The following is a 20,375-nucleotide window of genomic DNA, read 5'->3' on the forward strand; positions in this document are numbered from 1 at the left end:
AGCCACCTCCACGGGACAAGGCTCGGCTGTACTAAAGGACAAAGGTCACTGCTTTAAGGATGCAAATGTTCACATGTTGGACAGAGAGGACAGGTTTGAAAGAGGAGTAAAAGAAGCATCTGTGTCCACTGTGAACGGCTATCTTATATACCAACATACCAACTGTCTGCCAGTTGCTCAAAACACCACAGACACATATTTCTATGTACTATGACTCTGCTCACCAGCTCAGCACTTTTGGCTTGAAAGCTTTCCTCCATCTTTGGCTGCAGAATCCAGTCATCACACCATTTGTGCTTTCTGACATAACCTCAATTAGTCTTCCAGCCAAGCAGGCGAAACCCACTCTCACAGTTCTTGCGATTGACAGAAATAATTGATTACACAGCGGTGGAGAGTAGACGTTATCACAGTAGATGTCTTTCTGAAAGCGCTGTAACTAAGTTTAAGAATATAATCCACCCACTGTTATCATCTTCAATGCCCTGTACCAACACAGAGCAGAGCAGCTATCTGAACGCTACCCCAACAGAGGTCGATTATCTTGTTAATAATTTCACCTCCTCACTACGTACGACTCTGGATACTGTAGCTCCTGTGAAAACTAAGGTCTCTAATCAGAAGTACCTGACTCCGTGGTATAATTCTCAAACACGTAGCCTAAAGCAGATGACTCGTAACCTGGAGAGGAAATGGCGTGTCACAAATTTAGAGGATCATCATTTAGCCTGGAGAAATAGTTTGTTACTTTATAAGAAAGCCCTCCGTAAAGCCAGAACATCTTACTATTCATCACTGATTGAAGAAAATAAGAACAACCCCAGGTTTCTCTTCAGCTCTGTAGCCAGGCTGACAAACAGTCAGAGCTCTGTTGAGCCAACCATCCCTTTAACGTTAACTAGTAATGACTTCATGAACTTCTTCACAAATAAAATTCTTATCATTAGAGAAAAAATTACCAGTAATCATCCCACAGATGTAATATTATCTACAGCTACTCTTAGTACCATTGATGTTAAGTTAGACTCTTTTTCTCCAATTGATCTTTCTGAGTTAACTTCAATAATTACTTCCTCCAAACCATCAACGTGTCTTTTAGACCCCATTCCTACAAAACTGCTCAAAGAAGTCCTGCCATTAATTAATGCTTCGATCTTAAATATGATCAACCTATCTCTAATAATCAGCTATGTACCACAGGCCTTCAAGCTGGCTGTAGTTAAACCTTTACTCAAAAAGCATCTCTAGACCCAGCAGTCTTAGCTAATTATAGGCCAATCTCCAACCTTCCTTTCATATCAAACATCCTTGAAAGAGTAGTTGTCAAACAGCTAACAGATCATCTGCAGAGGTTTATTTGAAGAGTTTCAGTCAGGTTTCAGAGCTCATCACAGCACAGAAACAGCTTTAGTGAAGGTTACAAATGATCTTCTTATGGCCTCTGACAGTGGACTCATCTCTGTGCTTGTCCTGCTAGACCTCAGTGCAGCGTTCGATACTGTCGACCATAATATCCTATTAGAGCGATTAGAACATGCTGTAGGTATTACAGGTACTGCACTGCAGTGGTTTGTATCATATCTATCTAACAGACTCCAGTTTGTGCATGTAAATGGAGAGTCCTCTTCACACACTGAGGTTAATTATGGAGTTCCACAGGGTTCAGTGCTAGGACCAATTCTGTTTACATTATACATGCTTCCCTTAGGCAGCATCATTAGAAGACATAGCATACATTTACACTGCTATGCAGATGACACCCAGCTCTATCTGTCCATGAAGCCAGATAACACACACCAATGAGTTAAACTGCAGGAATGTCTTAAAGATATAAAGACCTGGATGGCTGCTAACTTTCTGCTTCTTAATTCAGATCAAACTGAGGTTATTGTACTCGGCCCTGAAAATCTGGTTTCCAGGTCTCATCATGGTGCACTTTGCTGGCCTATTGGGGATATGGATATTATGAAGATCACGGACATTTCTTCTCAAATGTGCACATTCAGGCAGGAACACATGCACACACAAAGTAAGAAAAATGTGTTTGTGAAAGCAACTTAAAAAATAAAGAAAAATATACATTTCTTTTTATAAAACAATCACATGTATGTGTTTTTTTCTTACATTTGCTTTGTGCTGCTGTTTATGGTTTAAAAAAATTCCATATGTTCAGATTTTTGGGGGGCTTTCATTGATATACATCATCCAAATAATGTCATGTCAGATTTTGGAGGAAGGAACAGCTGGCATACCCTAGAAACAGGAAGTGAATATTTGTCAAATTTAGCTCATGTTCAACGACCTTCAGCTCAAGTTAAACTGAAGACTTTAACCCCACAGTTTAGTGCGGGTCTGGGCCGAGATTTCACCTGAAACAGAAATGCAATATCATCTTAAAGAACACAGCAGTTTAGTTTTGACAGTTTAATTTAAAACACGGCAGGACCAACAGCCAATGAAACATTAGAACACACAGATCATTTCAACACAGACATCCAATGAGAAGACAAAAAAACAAAACACCCAATCAGGACATCGTGACACAAAGCCTGCTCAACAACAGCGCACCGTGCCCATTGGTGAGGGCAGGGATTACACCAAATGGGTTTTGTTTGTTTGTTTGTTGACCACAAACAGTAGCACACTTTATAAATGAAGCTGGGTCAGGTGAAACTGTTCAGAAGGGACAGGTGAGTCAGGTGCACATGTGGTGGTTGAGGGACTGTCTCTCTGCTGGCCAAGTCCTCGGGGCAAACAGTGTGAGCAGGTGCTTCCTGTTCCTGTTCCCGGGGTCTCTGCTCTCAGATGCTTGTTGAAGTTTGTTGCTGCTAAGACGGTGACATCAGATCACCACGAGGGATTCACACAGACATTTTTGTAATTCAGCATTTTTACAGACAGAAAATTACATACAGTTTATAGTGCTGTGACAATAAGTATCAAGTAACGACAAGAACCCTGAAAAAATGTAAAAATGTATACAAAGGTTAGTAAGAAAGAACTGATTTTGCCAGAAATAAAGATGTTAGAGGAATGCAGAATGTTTTTTTTAAAATCTTACAGTGTAAATTTATTAATAACAATTTTATTAATCATGCCACCTTAAAAAACCCCATTGATCATTGTTGTGTTTCTTCTACTGTGTGAGTAGAGAGTCTGGAAGACTTCAAGTCAGTGGCAAAAAGTCCCAAAACGCAGTTTAACATCATGTGATCAATTGAGAAGGGTTGTCACTTCCTTTTTATGACATTTTGAGCCCTTGATAATTTCAATCTCGGTTAGTAATCAGGCGGTATTTTGAGAAACTGAAGGAGCTACACCAACATCCCCTACAACTCCCAGAGTACATCGAATGGCCAATCAAACTGCCAAGTCTCCTAGTTTGCCATTTTCTACAGCAGATGAGAATTTCTGGAAAACTTGTAAAAGTCAGATTTCTTAATGGGGTCTATAGGTTTGTTTCCAGGAATCAAACACAAACTGAAGTTAAAGGATCACACTGTAAACACACACTGAACAGAAAACACACTATTAAAAACAAGTGCAAAAGCTGAGAGCCACCAAGGTCAGATCTTCATAGACGTAGACTCCATAAACATTAATTCTACAGACCAAGAATCCAAAGACCAGCACACTGCACAGCAGGACTCCATGGGCCTGGACGTGACAGACCTCTAAGGTTCCTTGTGGTACCTGACACCAAGTCCTCAGGGTTGCTGAGTCTGTTTCCTGGAAGCACTCCACTTAAGCTGGGCAAACACTGTGCAATTTTTTCATTCGTGTTATTCAGCTCCTGCTCAAACTGCACGGTTGACTTGCAGGGGTGAGAAGTTCATAGGTCACGATGCAGGTCTCACACTATACCGCCCGATGCTCTGATGCGACCTGAGTGCTCACACTGTGCGTCCATAACATGAAGCTTATAACAGAAAATCTGTCTCTCGTTCTCCCTCTCTGTCTTTCACTCACACAGACACACCACCACCATCAACTTTGCTAAATTGCTAATGAAAAACATGATCAGGCAGCTGTGATTTAGCAGCATGTAAATCCAACTATTTTCACGGTTGTTGTGGTCGTGATAATTTTGTGAGGCCACATCGAAAAGGCTCGGATGAGCTTTCCAAAGTTCTACAAGTTGTGCCTCCATCGCTTGTGTCCAGATCACACGCTGCACTGCCGTGCTGCTTCTTTTCACTTTCATTTCTGTGTTTGCGCGTGCGCAGCGTGAGAGGCTGCGGTGACGCCCTCTCGACGGCCGACGGCGTGAGAGGCTGCGGTGACGCCCTCTCGACGGCCGACGGCGTGAGAGGCTGCGGTGACGCCCTCTCGACGGCCGACGGGATTTCAAACAGGTTTGATTTTCTTACGACCGAGCGATTGATGATCGGGAGCTGGTCGTGAGGTGTTAATCGCTTCTCGTTACCCCACGTATACTACACGATGCACGCCACACGATGAAGGCGAAACTCGGGCTGATGACCAAAACGAGCCAAAAAAAATCGCACAGTGTATGCCCAGCATTATCAGCACCTGACTAAACTCGCTGATATTTGCAAGCTTGATGTTATCATATCTTTCCCACCTTTTTCCCTTTGCATATGAAAGGTCAGAGGATTGTGGCTCTCTATTCTCTTTGTTTTTGCATTCATGCTTACCTTTACAGAGGAGGGAGAGCCTCTAAAGAGCTCGTGTATTCATTCCTTTTTGGGGTTTTTTGTTTGTTTCTCAGATTACACAAATGAAGTTTGGCTTTTCTGAGTTCGTCTGTAGATTAGTTCAGTATTTGTCTTTACACAGTTATCTGCCCTCAGAGTGCCCTTCTGGTTTAAAATGTGTTTACTCACTAATCTCTTTGTTTATGGTCTTTTTTCTACTTGTTATTGTTTTTAATCTGTTATTATGGTCCATTTTTAAGTCTAGGAAGCTGAGGTGTTGATAAAGTTTGAATGAATAGTCTTTACAGGACAAAGAAACAGTCAGACACATGAACATTTGTTTTTGTGCTCTGGTTTTCGTTTCTGTCAGTTATGAATGAGACTATGAATTAGATCCAGTCCAGCAGATCCAGATGACGAAGTGCAGTTCACCCTAGAAAATGGTCTAATGTTGGTTCAGGTTCATACTCACCTGACAATTTACAAAGTCTAGAACCATGAGAATCTACTGAGAATGATGGTTCTGGTCCCATTCAGGTTTGTCCAACAAAACCACAGACAGTTTGATAGTCCCAGTTCAAAACATGAGTCTAAATCCAGGAATCGGGAGGCATGAGTGCAGTGAGACAGGAGTTCCCGGGAGGTTTTCTGAAGATTTGGAAGGACCTAAAAGGGTTCTATAAATGTTGTAGATGGTTCTGTAAGGTTCTTTCTCAGACATGTTCTCATCTCATCTTCCTCAGTCTGGTTCTGTTCTCTTTCTCTCGTTTCTTTAAGGCTGTGATGTAATGGCTAAAGAGTACTTCCTGTTCCTTCTTCCTGGTGAGAGTGCTGAATCGCTGGTCATCCCGATAACGAACACAAAATTCCTTAAAAGTTGTTCTGGAGAAGAAAAACAAAACAGGAATATTCATATTTTGATATGAGAGCTGGAAACAGTAATTCTGATGGCAGCCCTTTTTTGGCTCATTAAACTACATGAAAAAATATTTTATTTTAACTGCAAATAAGAGAACCTCAATAAGGAACGAGGAACCAAAAGCATTAAACTGAGCTGAATGGTAAATGGCCTGTATTTATATAGCGCTTTACTAGTCCTTAAGGACCCCAAAGCGCTTTACACAACCAGTCATCCACACATTCACACACTGGTGATGGCAGCTACATTGTAGCCACAGCCACCCTGGGGCGCACTGACAGAGGCGAGGTTGCCGGACACTGGCGCCACCGGGCCCTCTGACCACCACCAGTAGGCAACGGGTGAAGTGTCTTACCCAAGGACACAACGACCGAGACTGTCCGAGCCGGGGCTCGAACCGGCAACCTTCCGATTACAAGACGAACTCCCAACTCTTGAGCCACGATCGCACAATGTATAAATTGCTTAATAAATTTTAGATGCTTTACGTTATGGCGAGAGTAAAACTTTAAAACATGAAACTTGAAGGATTCTGGGGGAAAGTGACTCTTATGGTGAATACGTCTCACAGGGTTTATGATCATTATGTCCTTCATGTGCCCAGAGATTATTTATACATTTCAGTATAGCTATGTTAAAACATTCAACTGATGTGACGTGTATGGCTTGTAGATAGTTGTGTCAGAACCACAGTGTGCTCAGTGATTACCTCAGGCAGCAGAAACCTGAGAAAGAAGAGGAGCAAGAACAAGAGCATCATGAAAGTACAGGCCCCTGCATGACGAAAAAAGAAGTAGCTCAAACCCAGAAACTGTTATGGTCCTGGGTCATTTGACCCAGCATTTTGTTTATTATTATGATCTTATGTTCTAGTTTATTCTGATTACGTATCCAGGTTAAGACGTTCTAGTTCTTTGGTTTTAGTTTCCGTTCTCGGTCGGTATCGTGTCTCTGAGTTTTGTCAGTGTATATTTCCTGTCTTACATTGAAGCCCTGTGTCTCTTGTCTGGTAGATATTTGGAGGGTTGTTCACACTATGGAAAGAAAATACACCTTTTATTCTCATTCACATAAAAGATATTCTCTCCTCCTCCTCTCAGTCCTGCAGGAAATGCATCGGAGGCGTCGCCCAGAGGGGATCCATTGAAATGCGGGGTGAAGAATGTGAGAGGGGTCGTTGATGATTTTGGCTGCCTGTCTAAGAGCCTGTTGACTGAAAACCTGCCAGAGTTCTGACAGGTAGGCCAATGATTTTAGAGCACACTGATGCGGTGTGCTGCAGTCTGTTCCTGTATGAAGGCTGAGGGAGGGGAACCAGCAGCTGATGGAGGTCATGATGCTTTCCAGGAAGGCGTAGTAAAAAGTCATCATGATGGTTGTGCTGACTCCAAAGGAGGTATAGCTGTTGGTGGCACCTCCTGAGAATCTCTCTGTGTTGGCAGAGAATTTCAGGAGGTTGTCAAAGATGGTTCCCAGGTATTTGTGCTCCTCAACTACCTCCACTGGCTTCCCGTGGATGGTGGTGGTGACTGAAGCAGCCAGATCCCTCTGCCTACTGGAGAAGGTCACCACCATCTCTTTGGTTTTGCTCACATTCAGTTCAAGTTGGAGCTGTCACACCACTCTACAAACTCCTGCAGAGTGGACCCGTGGTGTTGTGAGGGGCCTGACAGCAGTGACAGGAGAACTGAGTCGTCAGCATATTTAACCAGGTGACAGTTGGGCTGTGTGGATCTGCAGTCATCGGTGTAGAGGATGAAGAGAAGGGGGGAGAGCACACAGCCCTGGGGGGAGCCAGTGGAGGTGGAACGGAGACCGGAGAGAGTTGTTGACCCGAACATTCTGAGTCCTGTTGGTCAAAAAGTCCAATATCCACAGGATTAGCTGCTCATCAGGTGGAAAGTTTAGTGGGCAGGATACGAGGCTGCAGAGTGTTGAACGCTGATGAGAAATCAGCAAACAGAAGTCTGGGGGAGGAGTCAGGAGCTCCAGATGTTTGTGGATGGAGTCCAAGATGAAGATTTTTGCGTCATCTACACCTCTGCATGGATGGTAAGCAAACTGGAGTGAGTCCATCAGGGGTCAGTTGCTCTTACGATGTGGTGTTTTATGATCTTCTCCGTCGAGCGGAAAAGTCGGAGACTGGGCTGCAGCTGCATCTGCAGCTGGATGAGGGAGTCCCTGGTGTAGGTGAGCCTTGGGGTCATGTTGAAGTGTTGGAAACAAGTCCGAAAAAATCACAAAAATGAGGAAAAGGAAAATAATACAAATATACCGAGTAGACGGCGAAATACAACAACAAAAAGAGCAGCGACCCGGAACTGGATCTCGGAGATTTGTCAGTTTAAGTATATCCTTCATGAAATTTATAACAAAAAAGGAGAATATGCCCCCTCATCTTAAAACTAATTTTTATGAGAATGGTGAGAAGACAGGCAGGCTATTAGCAAGACAACTTAAGCAAATGAACAATCAGAATGTTATTACAGCAATGAAAACGATGCTAAATTAGTTACATCCTCTTCGGAGATCAACATGATTTTTAAAATATTTGATCAAGTATGGATTTGCTAAATGCATTCTTTGATAAAAGGAAAATAAATAAAAATTTCACAAGAGGGTAGGGACAAATTGGAAACTCCTAACTGAGGTAGATGTAAGGAAGGTATCCATGCAATGAAAGCTGGAAAGTCACCGGGAATAGATGGCTTCCCGGCAGAGTTTTATCACAGATTTATAGACTTGCTATGTCCACTTTTAACTGAAGTATTACATGAAGCGTTTGAATATGGACGGCTCCCTGCAAGTTTTAATCAGGCAGTGATCTCACTAATCCCAAAAGGCGACAAGGATTTAGTAACAAGGCTTGTACTACCACAAATTATCCATCAAGTAGGGTTTATCAAGAATAGATCTGCTTCCGATAATATGACATTACTACACCTGCTGTGGCTGAATAGAAATAACAAATCCTGTATTGGCTATATCTTTAGATGCACAGAAGGCTTTTGATAGGGCGGAGTGGAGTTTTCTGTTTACGGAAAAATTTGGAAAAGGTGACAACTTTTGCAGATAATTTTTATTTGTTGTTGTTTTTGTTTGTTTGCTTCTTGCTTTTGGTTCTTGTATTTGTTGTTATAAAATGCAAAATCTGATAAATACTTGAATTGTACAAACAATAAAACAGTTCTGTTTCCGGAGCTGAATTAGCCTAGTTCTCTAATTCTTGGTGCTAATGAATCATTCTCCAATGAATTTTATTCTGGTAGAAATACCTCATCTGCATCTCCAGTTTGTCCCAGCGACTGGTCGACAAACAGCTGCCAGTCGAGGTGAGGTCATATTTTACAGGAACATAGCTGAATAATTAAGAGTGCTTCTCTGAATAATGAATGAGGAATACCTGCTGGTGATCTTTGCTTCCTCCAGCAGCTGTTTGAACTCTTCTCTGGCTTTCTGCAATTTACTCTTCTTCTCTTTGTACTCATCCTTCATCCTGCTCTTCACAAACTGATCAAACACCTGGACGCATACAGGTAACACTGATGTCATCGTGACATCATGACATTGCATGAAAATGTTAGAAATGAAAGTAATCTTTAATTTGCCAAACCTGTTTCCTCTGATCTGAATTCAGCAGCAGGTATCGAGGGTCAAATACCATCTTATGAAGCTCCTTCTCCCAGGTGGAGAATGCAGACACCTGAGGAGAGCCACAGGTCAATATTTAAATTTAATGGTTCAATCTGTATTTATCCTGGCAGGGTGACTCTTAATAAATCTAATTTATATGGAGGTGCATTACACATATTGACTAAGATCAATAATGCTATCTATACAGTTTTTTTAATCTTCAAACCAACATGAGGTGAAAAAGAAACAATTTTAAACACAAATACAAAAAAGACACAGATACACGTAAAACATAATTTTAAGTCGGAGAATTGTGGCTGTGATGAAGCTCAATTCTGTCTTTCAGTGAATGAAGATCGATCATTGTTCTTCAGATAGTGGGGGTCTGATCCACCAAATCCAGCAGGATAGGAGTAATGATGGATCCAAAAGTGCAGAATCAAAACAAAGATTTATTACCACATGACAAAAACAAAAAACTGGCTGAACTGGGAATACAGAAACTAAACTGGCAGGCAGATGGATGGAACACACAGCGTGGGATGATGGTACAAACAGAAAAGTAGAGTGTATAAACAGAACCTAAGGATTACCTATACTGGGAGAACTGACAAAACAGACCTAAAGCCTGTTGATACGGAGGGAGAAACTCAGGGAGATGACACAGAGGGAGCAATCAGTGAATGGGAGACAGAAGGGAAACACAGCTGGGCAAATCAGGGCAAAGCAGGGGAAGCAAAACCTGATACAATCAGTGCTGGGCAAGTTACTTTGAAGAAGTAATTAATTATAGTTACTAGTTAATTCTTCAGAAAAGTAACTGACTTAGTAACTGAGTTACAAGATCCTAAAAGTAATTAATTACTTCAAAAGTAACTATTGCGTTACCTTAAAAAAAAAAGTTTAACCAGGGTATAATTGTCCATTTTTTAGATTGTCCCGCTACATTTCACCTACAAAAACTATTTACTTTGCCTTGTTTGGTATCATCCTTTTCAGCACAGCCTCACGTGTCTGAATTTACAGTCATGTTTTCATTTTGACAAACTGTATTAACACAATTGATCTAAAATCAGACAAAAAACATAAAATCCGAGTAGAAAAAGTTACATTTTTTACTGTAACAACCACAAACATGTTTATTGAATCATATTTCATAACTTGAAATGCAAATATAAATTGTCAATTTTAAAATCATATGCACAAGTTTTGCAAACAACAAAGTTATTTGCAGCCATTTACCTTTTACCCTTTTTTAATAACCATTTCACTAGCTGGGACCACATCCTCGGTAACGATGGGCGATGAGGGATGAGGAAGTGAAAACTGGTGCTGCGGCGACGGCTCTCGGGCCGGGCAGAACCCCCAAGAAATCATCCCCTACAGGAGTGAAGACTGGGCATTACGGAGGTCTTGGAGATTGTTGCGAATGTATAACTGGTAGGCTTGTGATGACCATCGACCCAGGAGCTTGATTAGGTGGTCAGAGATTCCTTTGCGGGAGGCAGAAGTTGCGGCGCCGATGAGAAAGGAATGGCCAGAGAAGAGATTTGGAGGAATCCCAGAAGACGAGAGCACTTGGCGAAAGTGTGAGAGGAACGATGACCTGGTCGGGGCGTGGCCAGATTCGGTGATGAACAGTGGATCTGAAGGTAAGGCGTGCTGAGATTTTCTGAGGTGGAGGTAATGGGTTACTGATTCAAAGGGACTTAAAGGTGAGTTTATTTTGAAATAGTATATAGGCGTGGGGCTGCCGGATTGATTGGTTTTGCTTCGTTTGAGGAAGAAAATGAGGCAGTCTTCGAAGACTGGGTGGATGTCGCTCAAGCACGGGTGAAGAGTCGAATGGGATTTCGAAGATGAGGAGGTGAATTCGGAACAGCGTAAGAAGCCGAAGAAGGCGAGCAGGAGTGTGCGTGCCAGGAAGTAGTCGCTACTTCAGCCGGAGGGTAGAGATGCAGCGATGTAGAAGATCTGAAGTTAGGGGTAAGTGGTGTAGGGTCGTGGCAGGTGACTGGCGCTGGAGACCTTTGATGAGTAATGATATCTGGGACGACATAATGGTTGGGCATGGCGAACCTGTGAGCAGCTTGGCAAAGAAATTGATGCCGCTGAGGTACGTGTTCATGGTGGGAATCTTATTCTTTTTTTTCTTTTTTTTATTTCCAAATTTGTTTTATTGATTTCAACAATGACATACAAAGTTAGCAACAGCAAAGTCAATCTTGATTTCAGAACAGTTGTATGTCCATTATACCCTCCAACCCCCCTAACCCGAATTCTCCCCCTACCAGGTCCACACTAGACATGACGCCGCAGAGAACCAGTCTCTGCCCACACACACACACACACAAAAACCCCCCCAAAAAACCAAAAACCCATCTCAAGACCCATATACGTAACAAGCATAACCCCCAAAAAACAACAACCCCCCCGCAAAAAACAAACAAAAACAAACAAAACAAAAACAGAGAAAACAAAAGCAGAGAAGGGACCAAACAAAACAAAAGGAAAAACAAGTAGATAAGGTATAAATAAGATTTAAAAAATAAATAAAAAAGATATAAAAAATAATTTAAAAAAGAAATTAAAAAAAAAAAAAACTTTATAATGTAGCTTCGCTCAGTTCACTTCAGACTCAGTGATGGTGTCCACCAGCAAGAGAAATGATTTCCAGATTTGGTTAAATTCCTTAATAGAACCTTTTAGAGAGAATCCAAGTTTTTCCAACTTTAAGTTAAAGAGTACATCTCTCACCCAATGATCATGAGTTGGGGGGTGGGGAAACTTCCACTTCAACAGAATAAGCCTCCGAGCTAGTAAAGTGGTAAAGGCTAGGGCCTGTTTGAGGGGGCCAGATGAGTTCAAGTCGGGAGGAATGCCAAAAATTGCGGAGAGTCTAAAATTCTAGTGTCTAAAATTGGGCAGACCAAGACCACCGTCAGCTTTAGAGGACCGAAGAATAGACTTGCGAATTCTAGCTTGTTTCCCTCCCCATATGAAATGTGACAGAATCTTTTCTAACTTGTCAAAAAATGCCTTGGTAAGAAAAATTGGGACATGTTGAAAAAGATACAAGAATTTTGGGAGGACACTCATCTTTATCAGGTTAACTCTCCCTGCCACTGACAATGGTAGAGAAGTCCAACAGTCACAATCTTTCCCAACATTTTCTAGTAGGGATAGGAAGTTCTCCCTCATCATTTTAGGTATAGAAGAGGAAATAAAAAAACCCCAAATATCTAAATCCGGTTTCTGTCCACTTAAAAGGCACTATTGAGTGGGGAAGGGCTCTGGCCAGGGAATTGAGGGGTTGCAACTCGCTTTTTTGATAATTGAGCTTATATCCTGACAGTGTACCATATTGGTCCAGTATGTCAAAAAGCACCGGGAATGAGTTTAGAGGGTCAGAAATGTACAGGAGCAAGTCGTCTGCATAAAGAGAGAGTTTGTGGGTAACACCGGACCTTGCAATGCCTTTAAATCTATCCTCTGAACACAGCCATATTGCAAGAGGCTCGATAGCAATGGCGAATAGGAGGGGTGAGAGAGGGCACCCTTGCCTAGTGCCCCTCTCAAGTGAAAAAGGCAAAGACAAGTTGTTGTTAGTACGAATACAGATGGATGGCGAGGAATATAGTAGCTTAACCCAGAGAATAAAGTCAGCCCCTAAGCCAAACCTAGCCATCACCTCATAGAGGAAGCTCCACTCGACGCGGTCGAAAGCTTTCTCCGCGTCAAGAGATACCACAACCTCTGGAATTGAGTTGCACGATGTGTGGATAATATTCAAGAGGCGTCTTGAATTGTCATATGAGTGCCTGCCGGCCATAAATCCCGTCTGATCAGAGGCGATAATTTGTGGCAGAACACGTTGTAGCCTAAGTGTGAGGATTTTAGATAGTATTTTAAAATCAATATTTAAAAGAGAAATTGGTCTGTAACTGCTGCACAACAGAGGATCCTTGTCCTTTTTCAAGATTAAACAAATAGTAGCTTCAGACAAAGTCTTGGGTAACTGACATTTTGAAAAGGCTTCATTATACATTTCTTTCAACAATGGTGCCATAAGATCAGAATTAGCTTTATAGTATTCTGCAGAGTAACCGTCAGGGCCCGGCAATTTACCTGTCTTTAAGGATTTAATGGCTTCTTGTACCTCTACTACAGTAATAGGTCCCCCTAATCCCTTCATCAGATCTCTATTCTTGTAAAATGTATATTTTGGAGAGTTTCTTCTGATAGAGGGGGAGAGCTTGAAGTGTACAGATTGGATTAGAAACGAACAAATATTTCATTAATTCCCTCTGGGTCCGATATTATGTCACCAGCAGCAGACTTGACCTTTGGGATTAGCTTGGAGGTTGCTTTGGCACGGGCTTGATAGGCCAGAAGTTTCCCTGCCTTGTCGCCGGATTCAAAAAAGCGTTGCTTTGTCTTAATTAATTGAACCATAGCTGTTGCGGTGGTGGTTAAATTGAGCCTGGCTTGAACTTTCACACGTTCTGTATAGAGGTTAGGATCTGGGTTCGATGCATATCTGCCATCTAGATCTTTGATCTTATTCAATACACTGGACGTGTAAGATAACTCTTTCTTCTTTAAATTTGACACAAAGACTTTCGACGTTTCCCATAATACCTCTTGACACTTCAGTAGAGTCATTCAACTCAAGGAAAAGTGAGAACTGTGACCTCAAAAAATTTGTGTAGTCATCCCTTATCAACAGGCTAGAGTTAAATCTCCAATGTTTAATGGGTCGAGACGGGGTCGCTAATACCACATCAAAAGAAACTGGTGGCGATAGCATGATACTGACAATGGCTAATTTTACAGAGAAACCTAATATCGACAAGGAAAAAGTCTATACGTGTATATGTATGGTGGGGATGAGAGAAAAAGGAAAATGCCTTAGTAGTAGGATTCGCATGTCGCCATGGATCCACAATCCACAGCTGAGTTTTGAAAAATTCTGGGGTTTTAGCAGATTTATTCAGGGAACAGGCCTTAGTTGACGATCTATCCAGCAGAGCGTCCTGAACCAAGTTAAACTCACCTCCAATAATAAGATGATAGTTTTCCAAATTTGGAAGTGAAGAGAAAAGTTTAGCTATAAAAGAGTCGTCGTCCCAGTTCGGCCCGTACACGCTAGCCAGTATCACAAGTGAGCCCTGCGAGTTTCCTGACACAAATGTGAAACGGCCATCTGGATCAACAATAACTTTATGTTGCTCAAACAGAATATTATTACGAATAAGAATAGTTGTCCCTCTAGCCTTGGCGTTAAATTTGGAATGATATATATTGCCGATCCAGTTTCTCTTGAGTTGCCTCACTTCTTTGTTGCAGAGATGCGTCTCTTGAAGAAAAAACACATCTCCTTTAAGCTGCTGTAAATGTGCCAGAACTTTGTTAATTTTGGTTGCATTCCCCACACCTCTCACATTCCAGGAGACAATTCTAAGACCATTGATTGTGCTCGACATATATGTCGGCAAGGTCTCACTATGAAAATATAGTGAGACCTTGCCGCCTCACTACATTTTCAATATTCTGCTAGATAAAATTGAGGAACTAGGATGTACTGTATCTTACTATACTTTTGTACTACTTTTGTGTCTTACTATACAAAAACGGACAGAAGAAAAGCACAAAAAAGGCAGGCTGAGGTATTGTTGTCCTCCATTTGTACATGGCAGGAATCAAACTGTAGGAGAGGCAATAATAATGAAAGAATGTGTGCTTATATAAAGTAAAACAGTATATACATATATGTGTACGTAGCAGACTAGCATGCCAACAGTGGCATTAGAACAAAATATAAACAGGGGTATTGTAAAGGAAAATGAAAGAAAAACACTATACATATGAACAGTATCAACAGGAACAAAAAAGTATAAAATCTACAAATATACAATTGGGTGTAAAAAAGAAAAAAGTACATATGTAAATAAATACAGTTTGGGTCATTGCACATAGAATTTAGTATTGCACAGTGGTGGTTTACAGACGGACATGGGAAAAATCAGAGGGTGGGACTGATGGTTATGGCCTTTGGGAAGAAACTGTTCTTCAGTCTGTGGGTCTTTGTGCTGATGCACCTGTAGCTCTTCCCTGAGAGAAGCAGGCTGAACAGGTCAAAGCCAGGGTGGGACTGTCCTTGATGGTGTTTGTTGTTCTGTTGAGGCAGTGGGAGGAATGAATGTCCATCAGGGAAGGGAGATACAATACAATAATACATTCTCTGTATGTATTATTGTAGGGTCTACCTTACAATATAAAGTGCCTTGCAGCGACTGTTGTTGTGATTTGGCACTATATAAATAAAATTGAATTGAATTAGAGGGCAGCTGATGATCTTCTGTCCTGCCTTGACTACACTCTGAAGTCTCACTGTCTGCCTTAGTGCAGCTGCTGTTGGGCCTTCTTGATGACCGCTGAGATGTTGTCTGTCCAGGAGATGTCAGCAGAGATGAGGACACCAAGGAACCGGAAGTATGTCTGTGAAGGTTCTCAGTCATCCAGGTCATCGTAGTCAAAGGCGCTTGCAAAGAAAAGCGTCTGGACTTCTTTAAGTTGCTTGAAGACGTTTCACCTCTCATCCGAGAAGCTTCTTCAGTTCTAAGGTCAAATGGTGGAGAGTCCCAGATATAAACCTAGTGGGAGTTTCCCCCCACAGAGGGACAAAAGGACCCCCTGATGATCCTCTAATCGTCTGAGCCAAGGTGTGAAACTGGGTGTGGGTCCCAATCAGCCAGAGTTTCGGGTGAGTTCATTGTGAAACCTGGCCCCACCTTATCATGCGAAGTCCTGAGGTCAGATGGTCCAGGATGTGAGTGGGCGTTAAGGCGTCTGGGAAGGATCTCAAAACTGGATTATAGATGGCAGAGAGTTGGTGTCGTAAACCCCCGCCTCTGTTCAAAGATGGTGTGAAGCAGTCTTTGTGGTGGGCCTGGCACTGCGTCTGAGGGGAGTGTAGGCTGGGGGAGAGCAGGAGGGAGAGGTGGTCGGCTGGCCAAGGTGGGGGAGGGGTATGGCTCCATATTCACGCTTGATGTTGGAGTAAACATGGTCTGGAGTTTTCTCTCCCCTGGTGGGAAATTCGACATGCTGATAGAACTTTGGGAGCACAGTCTTTATGTTAGCCTCATTAAAGTCACCTGCAATTATGTGGGCCCGCTGATAGAGAGCGCTGTGTTTACATTGGTATCAGGTGGAATGTACACAGACGTGATGATCACTACTGTTAGCTCTCTCTGTAGAGGTTCGGGGAGCAGTGACTGTTTATAATTGTCCCGTTGATGCACCAGCTTTCATGCACGTAGATACACTTCTTTTACCTGTAAAATGTTGCTGTATCCTGAGAGTTTTCACAGTATTTCCAGTGAAACATTTGTACTTCAGGTGTAATTGTACTTCAGTGAGTGCTTGTGTACAGCATGTGTGTTGAGTTTAATGTTACCCCTCTCTCCAGCATCATTTCCTTGAAGTGAGCGATCCGGAGTTCCAGTGGGAGGAGCTGAACCCCTCCTGGATGGGGAACGAGAGACATCGACTCCTCTGTTCTAAAAATAAAGAACCAATGATGGTAAAAATGGTAAATGGCCTGTATTTATATAGCGCTTTACTAGTCCCTAAGGACCCCAAAGCGCTTTGCACTACATTCAGTCATTCACACACTGGTGATGGCAGCTACATTGTAGCCACAGCCACCCTGGGGCGCACTGACAGAGGCGAGGCTGCCGGACACTGGCGCCACCGGGCCCTCTGACCACCACCAGTAAGCAACGGGTGAAGTGTCTTGCCCAAGGACACAACGGCCAAGATTGTCTGACCCAGGGCTCGAACCGGCAACCTTCCGATTACAAGACAAACGTCCATCTCTTGAGCCACAGGTTGGTGATGACATCAGCAAAGCAACATCTTTACTTTTACTAACAAAATAAACAAAAACACTTTCACCTCCTGCATCGTTTAGACTCACCTGTTCCTCTTGGTGCTGTGTTTAAGGTCATTATCTTCATCTTCATCATTCCTATGGAGACCAGTTGATTGACAGCTAGAGCTGATTTCTGTCAGGAAGATGTAAAATCCATAGTTAAAGAGTGAAGTGAGACAGTTGAGACACAGGTGAAGGATAGAGAGGTGAGGGTCAGACCTGAAGGTGAGGTCTTCTTTCTCTTATGGGGCGGGTCCTCGATGATGCGGCTGATGTCTCGATCAATCAGCTCTCCTGGTCTCTCCCACACAGAGAGATGGATTGTGGGATTGAAGAAGAACACTCTGTCATCCCCAGTCCAGACCACACACCTGAAGACACACATGCACACATGGGTGAATCACGAAACGAGGGTCATACTATGAGCCTCACTGCCCTCTAGATAAGGGCCAATCTTCAGAAGTGAATCATCTACCCTGAGCACCATCTTGAGTCTCCTCCCATGAAGACTTTGATAGGGTGGAGGGCTGAAACATCTCTGATTATTGATCCTTACTGACAAGCTAATTATGTGCGGCTTCAGTCTCACAGAGAAGAATACAAACAAAAGATCGAAAAAATAAAAGAATGTCTGTATAACACATAGGGCTGCCACGATTAGTCGACTAGTCACGATTACGTCGACTATCAAAATCGTTGACGACTGATTTAATAGTCGACGCGTCGTTTGAAGCTTTGTAAGATCGCAAAAGACGCAGGAATAAGTAGCAGGATTTAAGAGTGTAATAACGGACTGAAACAGAAGATGGCAGCACTGCATGTACAAGGATGCCAGCTGCCGTTAAACCCCGAAGAAGAAGAAGCAGCTGTGTCCCAGAATTCATAGCGCGGCCCAGCTTAGTTTCCAACAATGGCGGCAGCTAGTTAGTTTTAATGTTACTCTTATTATTCTTTCTGGGTCACAAAATAAACGTTTAACATATTTTCATGGAGAATGTAGCTGTGTAAACCTCAAATATCGGCTCAGTTTATCAGGACACCACATATTTTCAAAAGCGCTCCGACGTTTTCGGAGACGTCTGTTACCCACTAGCTCGATAGCTAGCCGGGGGCTAGGCTAACTAGAGCCGTGAGAACACCGGACTCCCGGCAAATCGTTTTCAAACCCACCGCCGTCTTTCGCGACTCAGGTTAAATATATATGAGTCACTTAGATAACTTAAAATGTTGTTGTTTGGCTTTTTTTTTTTTTTTTTTTTGTATTTTATTTGTTCCTGAGTAAATCTGTTTGGCTGAGATTAAAGTTATAGTTTTTACACAGCTGAATAAACGTCAAGCAGACAGCTGATTATCAGAAGTGTGAGATGCTGGAGAATATACTCCGGTGTCCTGTTATATTTTAGATAGCAAGGAGTTTATTCAACTTTACCGAAACAATCTGCAAATTTCATTAAAATTGAATAAACTATCATCTTGTCTTTATTTTTAGTTAGCACCTTAAAAGCTTAAAGCTGTAAGCTAATGATAGTTATAGAAGAGCAGATGCTGCTGGTGCAATAAGCTGTAGTTTTACGTCCAGTGATGGTTGCTGCATTTTATTTTTGAAGGACTTTTTGTTTATTTTGGATGATGATGATGATCTGATTAGTCGACTAATCGCATAAATAATCGGTGACTAGTCGACTATCAAAATAATCGTTTGTGGCAGCCCTAATAACACATATTTTGTGCACTTAACAGCTCCTTTCAAACATGCCTCGGCGTGTACATGCACATCGATATATATGAAAGTAACCACATCACTGATAGATGGGTAGATACACACATATACTTACTATAGTATAAATAGGTTTGCTTATTAAATATGGTATAACGATTATGGGGTATGTATTGTATGGAAGTACTCTGGGTACATGTATATGAATGTAAATGTATGTGTAGAGGCTAAGCCTACGCTTGAAGTCTCTGAGGTGTTCGTTGGCGGGGGTGACGCGATGCCACTGTTATGAATGAAACCTGTTACAGTCCAACAACTCCAGCCGTACTTCTCCATTTAACAGCTTTATTCCACTTCCATCAGTTGCATTTGTTGTTAACAGTTCTCTTCATATTTAAAAAGAACAGATCCTAATAGTCATGCAAAGTCATGAATAAAAGCCTTGTTGTATTTCGGCGGTCGGTAGAGTTTTAGAAGAATCGGCCATATCCAATAATTGAACTCCAAAGGCAGGGGAGGTAGGGGAGGGGAGCTGCCGAATTTTATGTTTATTTTCAAAAACCAAGGTTAAGCTACCACCTCTGCCCGTAAGCCTAGGTGAGCTGAAGAAGGCACAGTCTGGAGGGAGAACCTCCGAGAAGGCGAACGACTCACCAGGGCGAAATCAAGTCTCCGTCAGGAACAAAACGTCCAGCCCCGAGGTGAGGAAAAAGCCATTTAAAACAAAAGTCTTATTCACCAGCGACCTTACATTTAGTAGAGCCATCTGTTTCATGGGCGCCATGTCTCTACTCGTAGTGCGTCGCAAACGGCTTAGGTTGCTGTGATCCACGCCACCTCTGGAAGACGTTATCCAGGTCCTGGGAAGACTGGGTAGACTTACTGCCCGACAAAGCAGAGCCACCAACAGCTAAGCGATCTGACAAGAGCGATGAGCATAATACCAAGAGAATGAGGAGTGCAATGCAAAAGTCAAAAAAGAGGGTTCGAAAGGAGAGGCAAGGACGACAAAAACTTGAAACTGGTATTCAATACCAGTGTTGGGTAAGTTACTTTAAAATAGTAACTTAGTTACATTACTAGTTACTTCTTCTCTCAAAAGTAACTCCGTTACTTCAAGTTACTCGTTACTTTCAAAGTAACTAGTTACTAGGGAAAGTAACTTTGGTTTTGCTCAGAATTCTCTTGTTAATGTGTTGCTTCCATAACTTTGCAGTCTTCTAGCTTGCTTACTTGCCACAGTGCACTGTGCCACCTACCAACAGAAAGGAAAAGATAATGTGCACATTTCCACGAGAGAAATCCCACGCCTGGACCGTCATTGACTGCTGCCATGATTCTAGCCTACGTCACAGCGTCATGTGCGCCTTTTACATCCAACACAAAAACTGCAGTCGTGGTGCTTTCGATTGTACTCAGAACTCGGAAATTCTGCCTTATGAATAGGAAGATGTGGGTAACAGCAGACTGCAGCTGAGCTGCATACAGGGCTGGACTGGGACAGAAAAT

The 20,375-nt window shown here is 42.4% G+C and overlaps 1 protein-coding gene across 5 annotated transcripts in view; it reads right to left on the bottom strand.

The window, feature by feature from the left end:
• Positions 1-2,423: 2,423 nt before the first annotated feature.
• The window catches only part of tcerg1l (transcription elongation regulator 1 like), an 89,614-nt gene continuing 71,662 nt past the window's right edge, over positions 2,424-20,375 (bottom strand). For all 5 annotated transcript variants that reach the window (XM_076887783.1, XM_076887784.1, XM_076887786.1 and 2 more), the window contains exons 11-16: positions 17,369-17,520; positions 17,195-17,282; positions 16,673-16,775; positions 9,191-9,280; positions 8,981-9,099; positions 2,424-5,540 (exon numbers count right to left, since the gene is read on the bottom strand). In XM_076887783.1, coding sequence (XP_076743898.1) covers positions 5,384-5,540; positions 8,981-9,099; positions 9,191-9,280; positions 16,673-16,775; positions 17,195-17,282; positions 17,369-17,520 — 709 coding nt within the window. In that variant the 3' untranslated portion in view covers positions 2,424-5,383. The remainder of the gene's footprint in view (positions 5,541-8,980; positions 9,100-9,190; positions 9,281-16,672; positions 16,776-17,194; positions 17,283-17,368; positions 17,521-20,375) is intronic.

This window comes from Maylandia zebra, linkage group LG8 (assembly GCF_041146795.1).
Source record: "Maylandia zebra isolate NMK-2024a linkage group LG8, Mzebra_GT3a, whole genome shotgun sequence".
Lineage (NCBI taxonomy): Eukaryota > Metazoa > Chordata > Actinopteri > Cichliformes > Cichlidae > Maylandia > Maylandia zebra.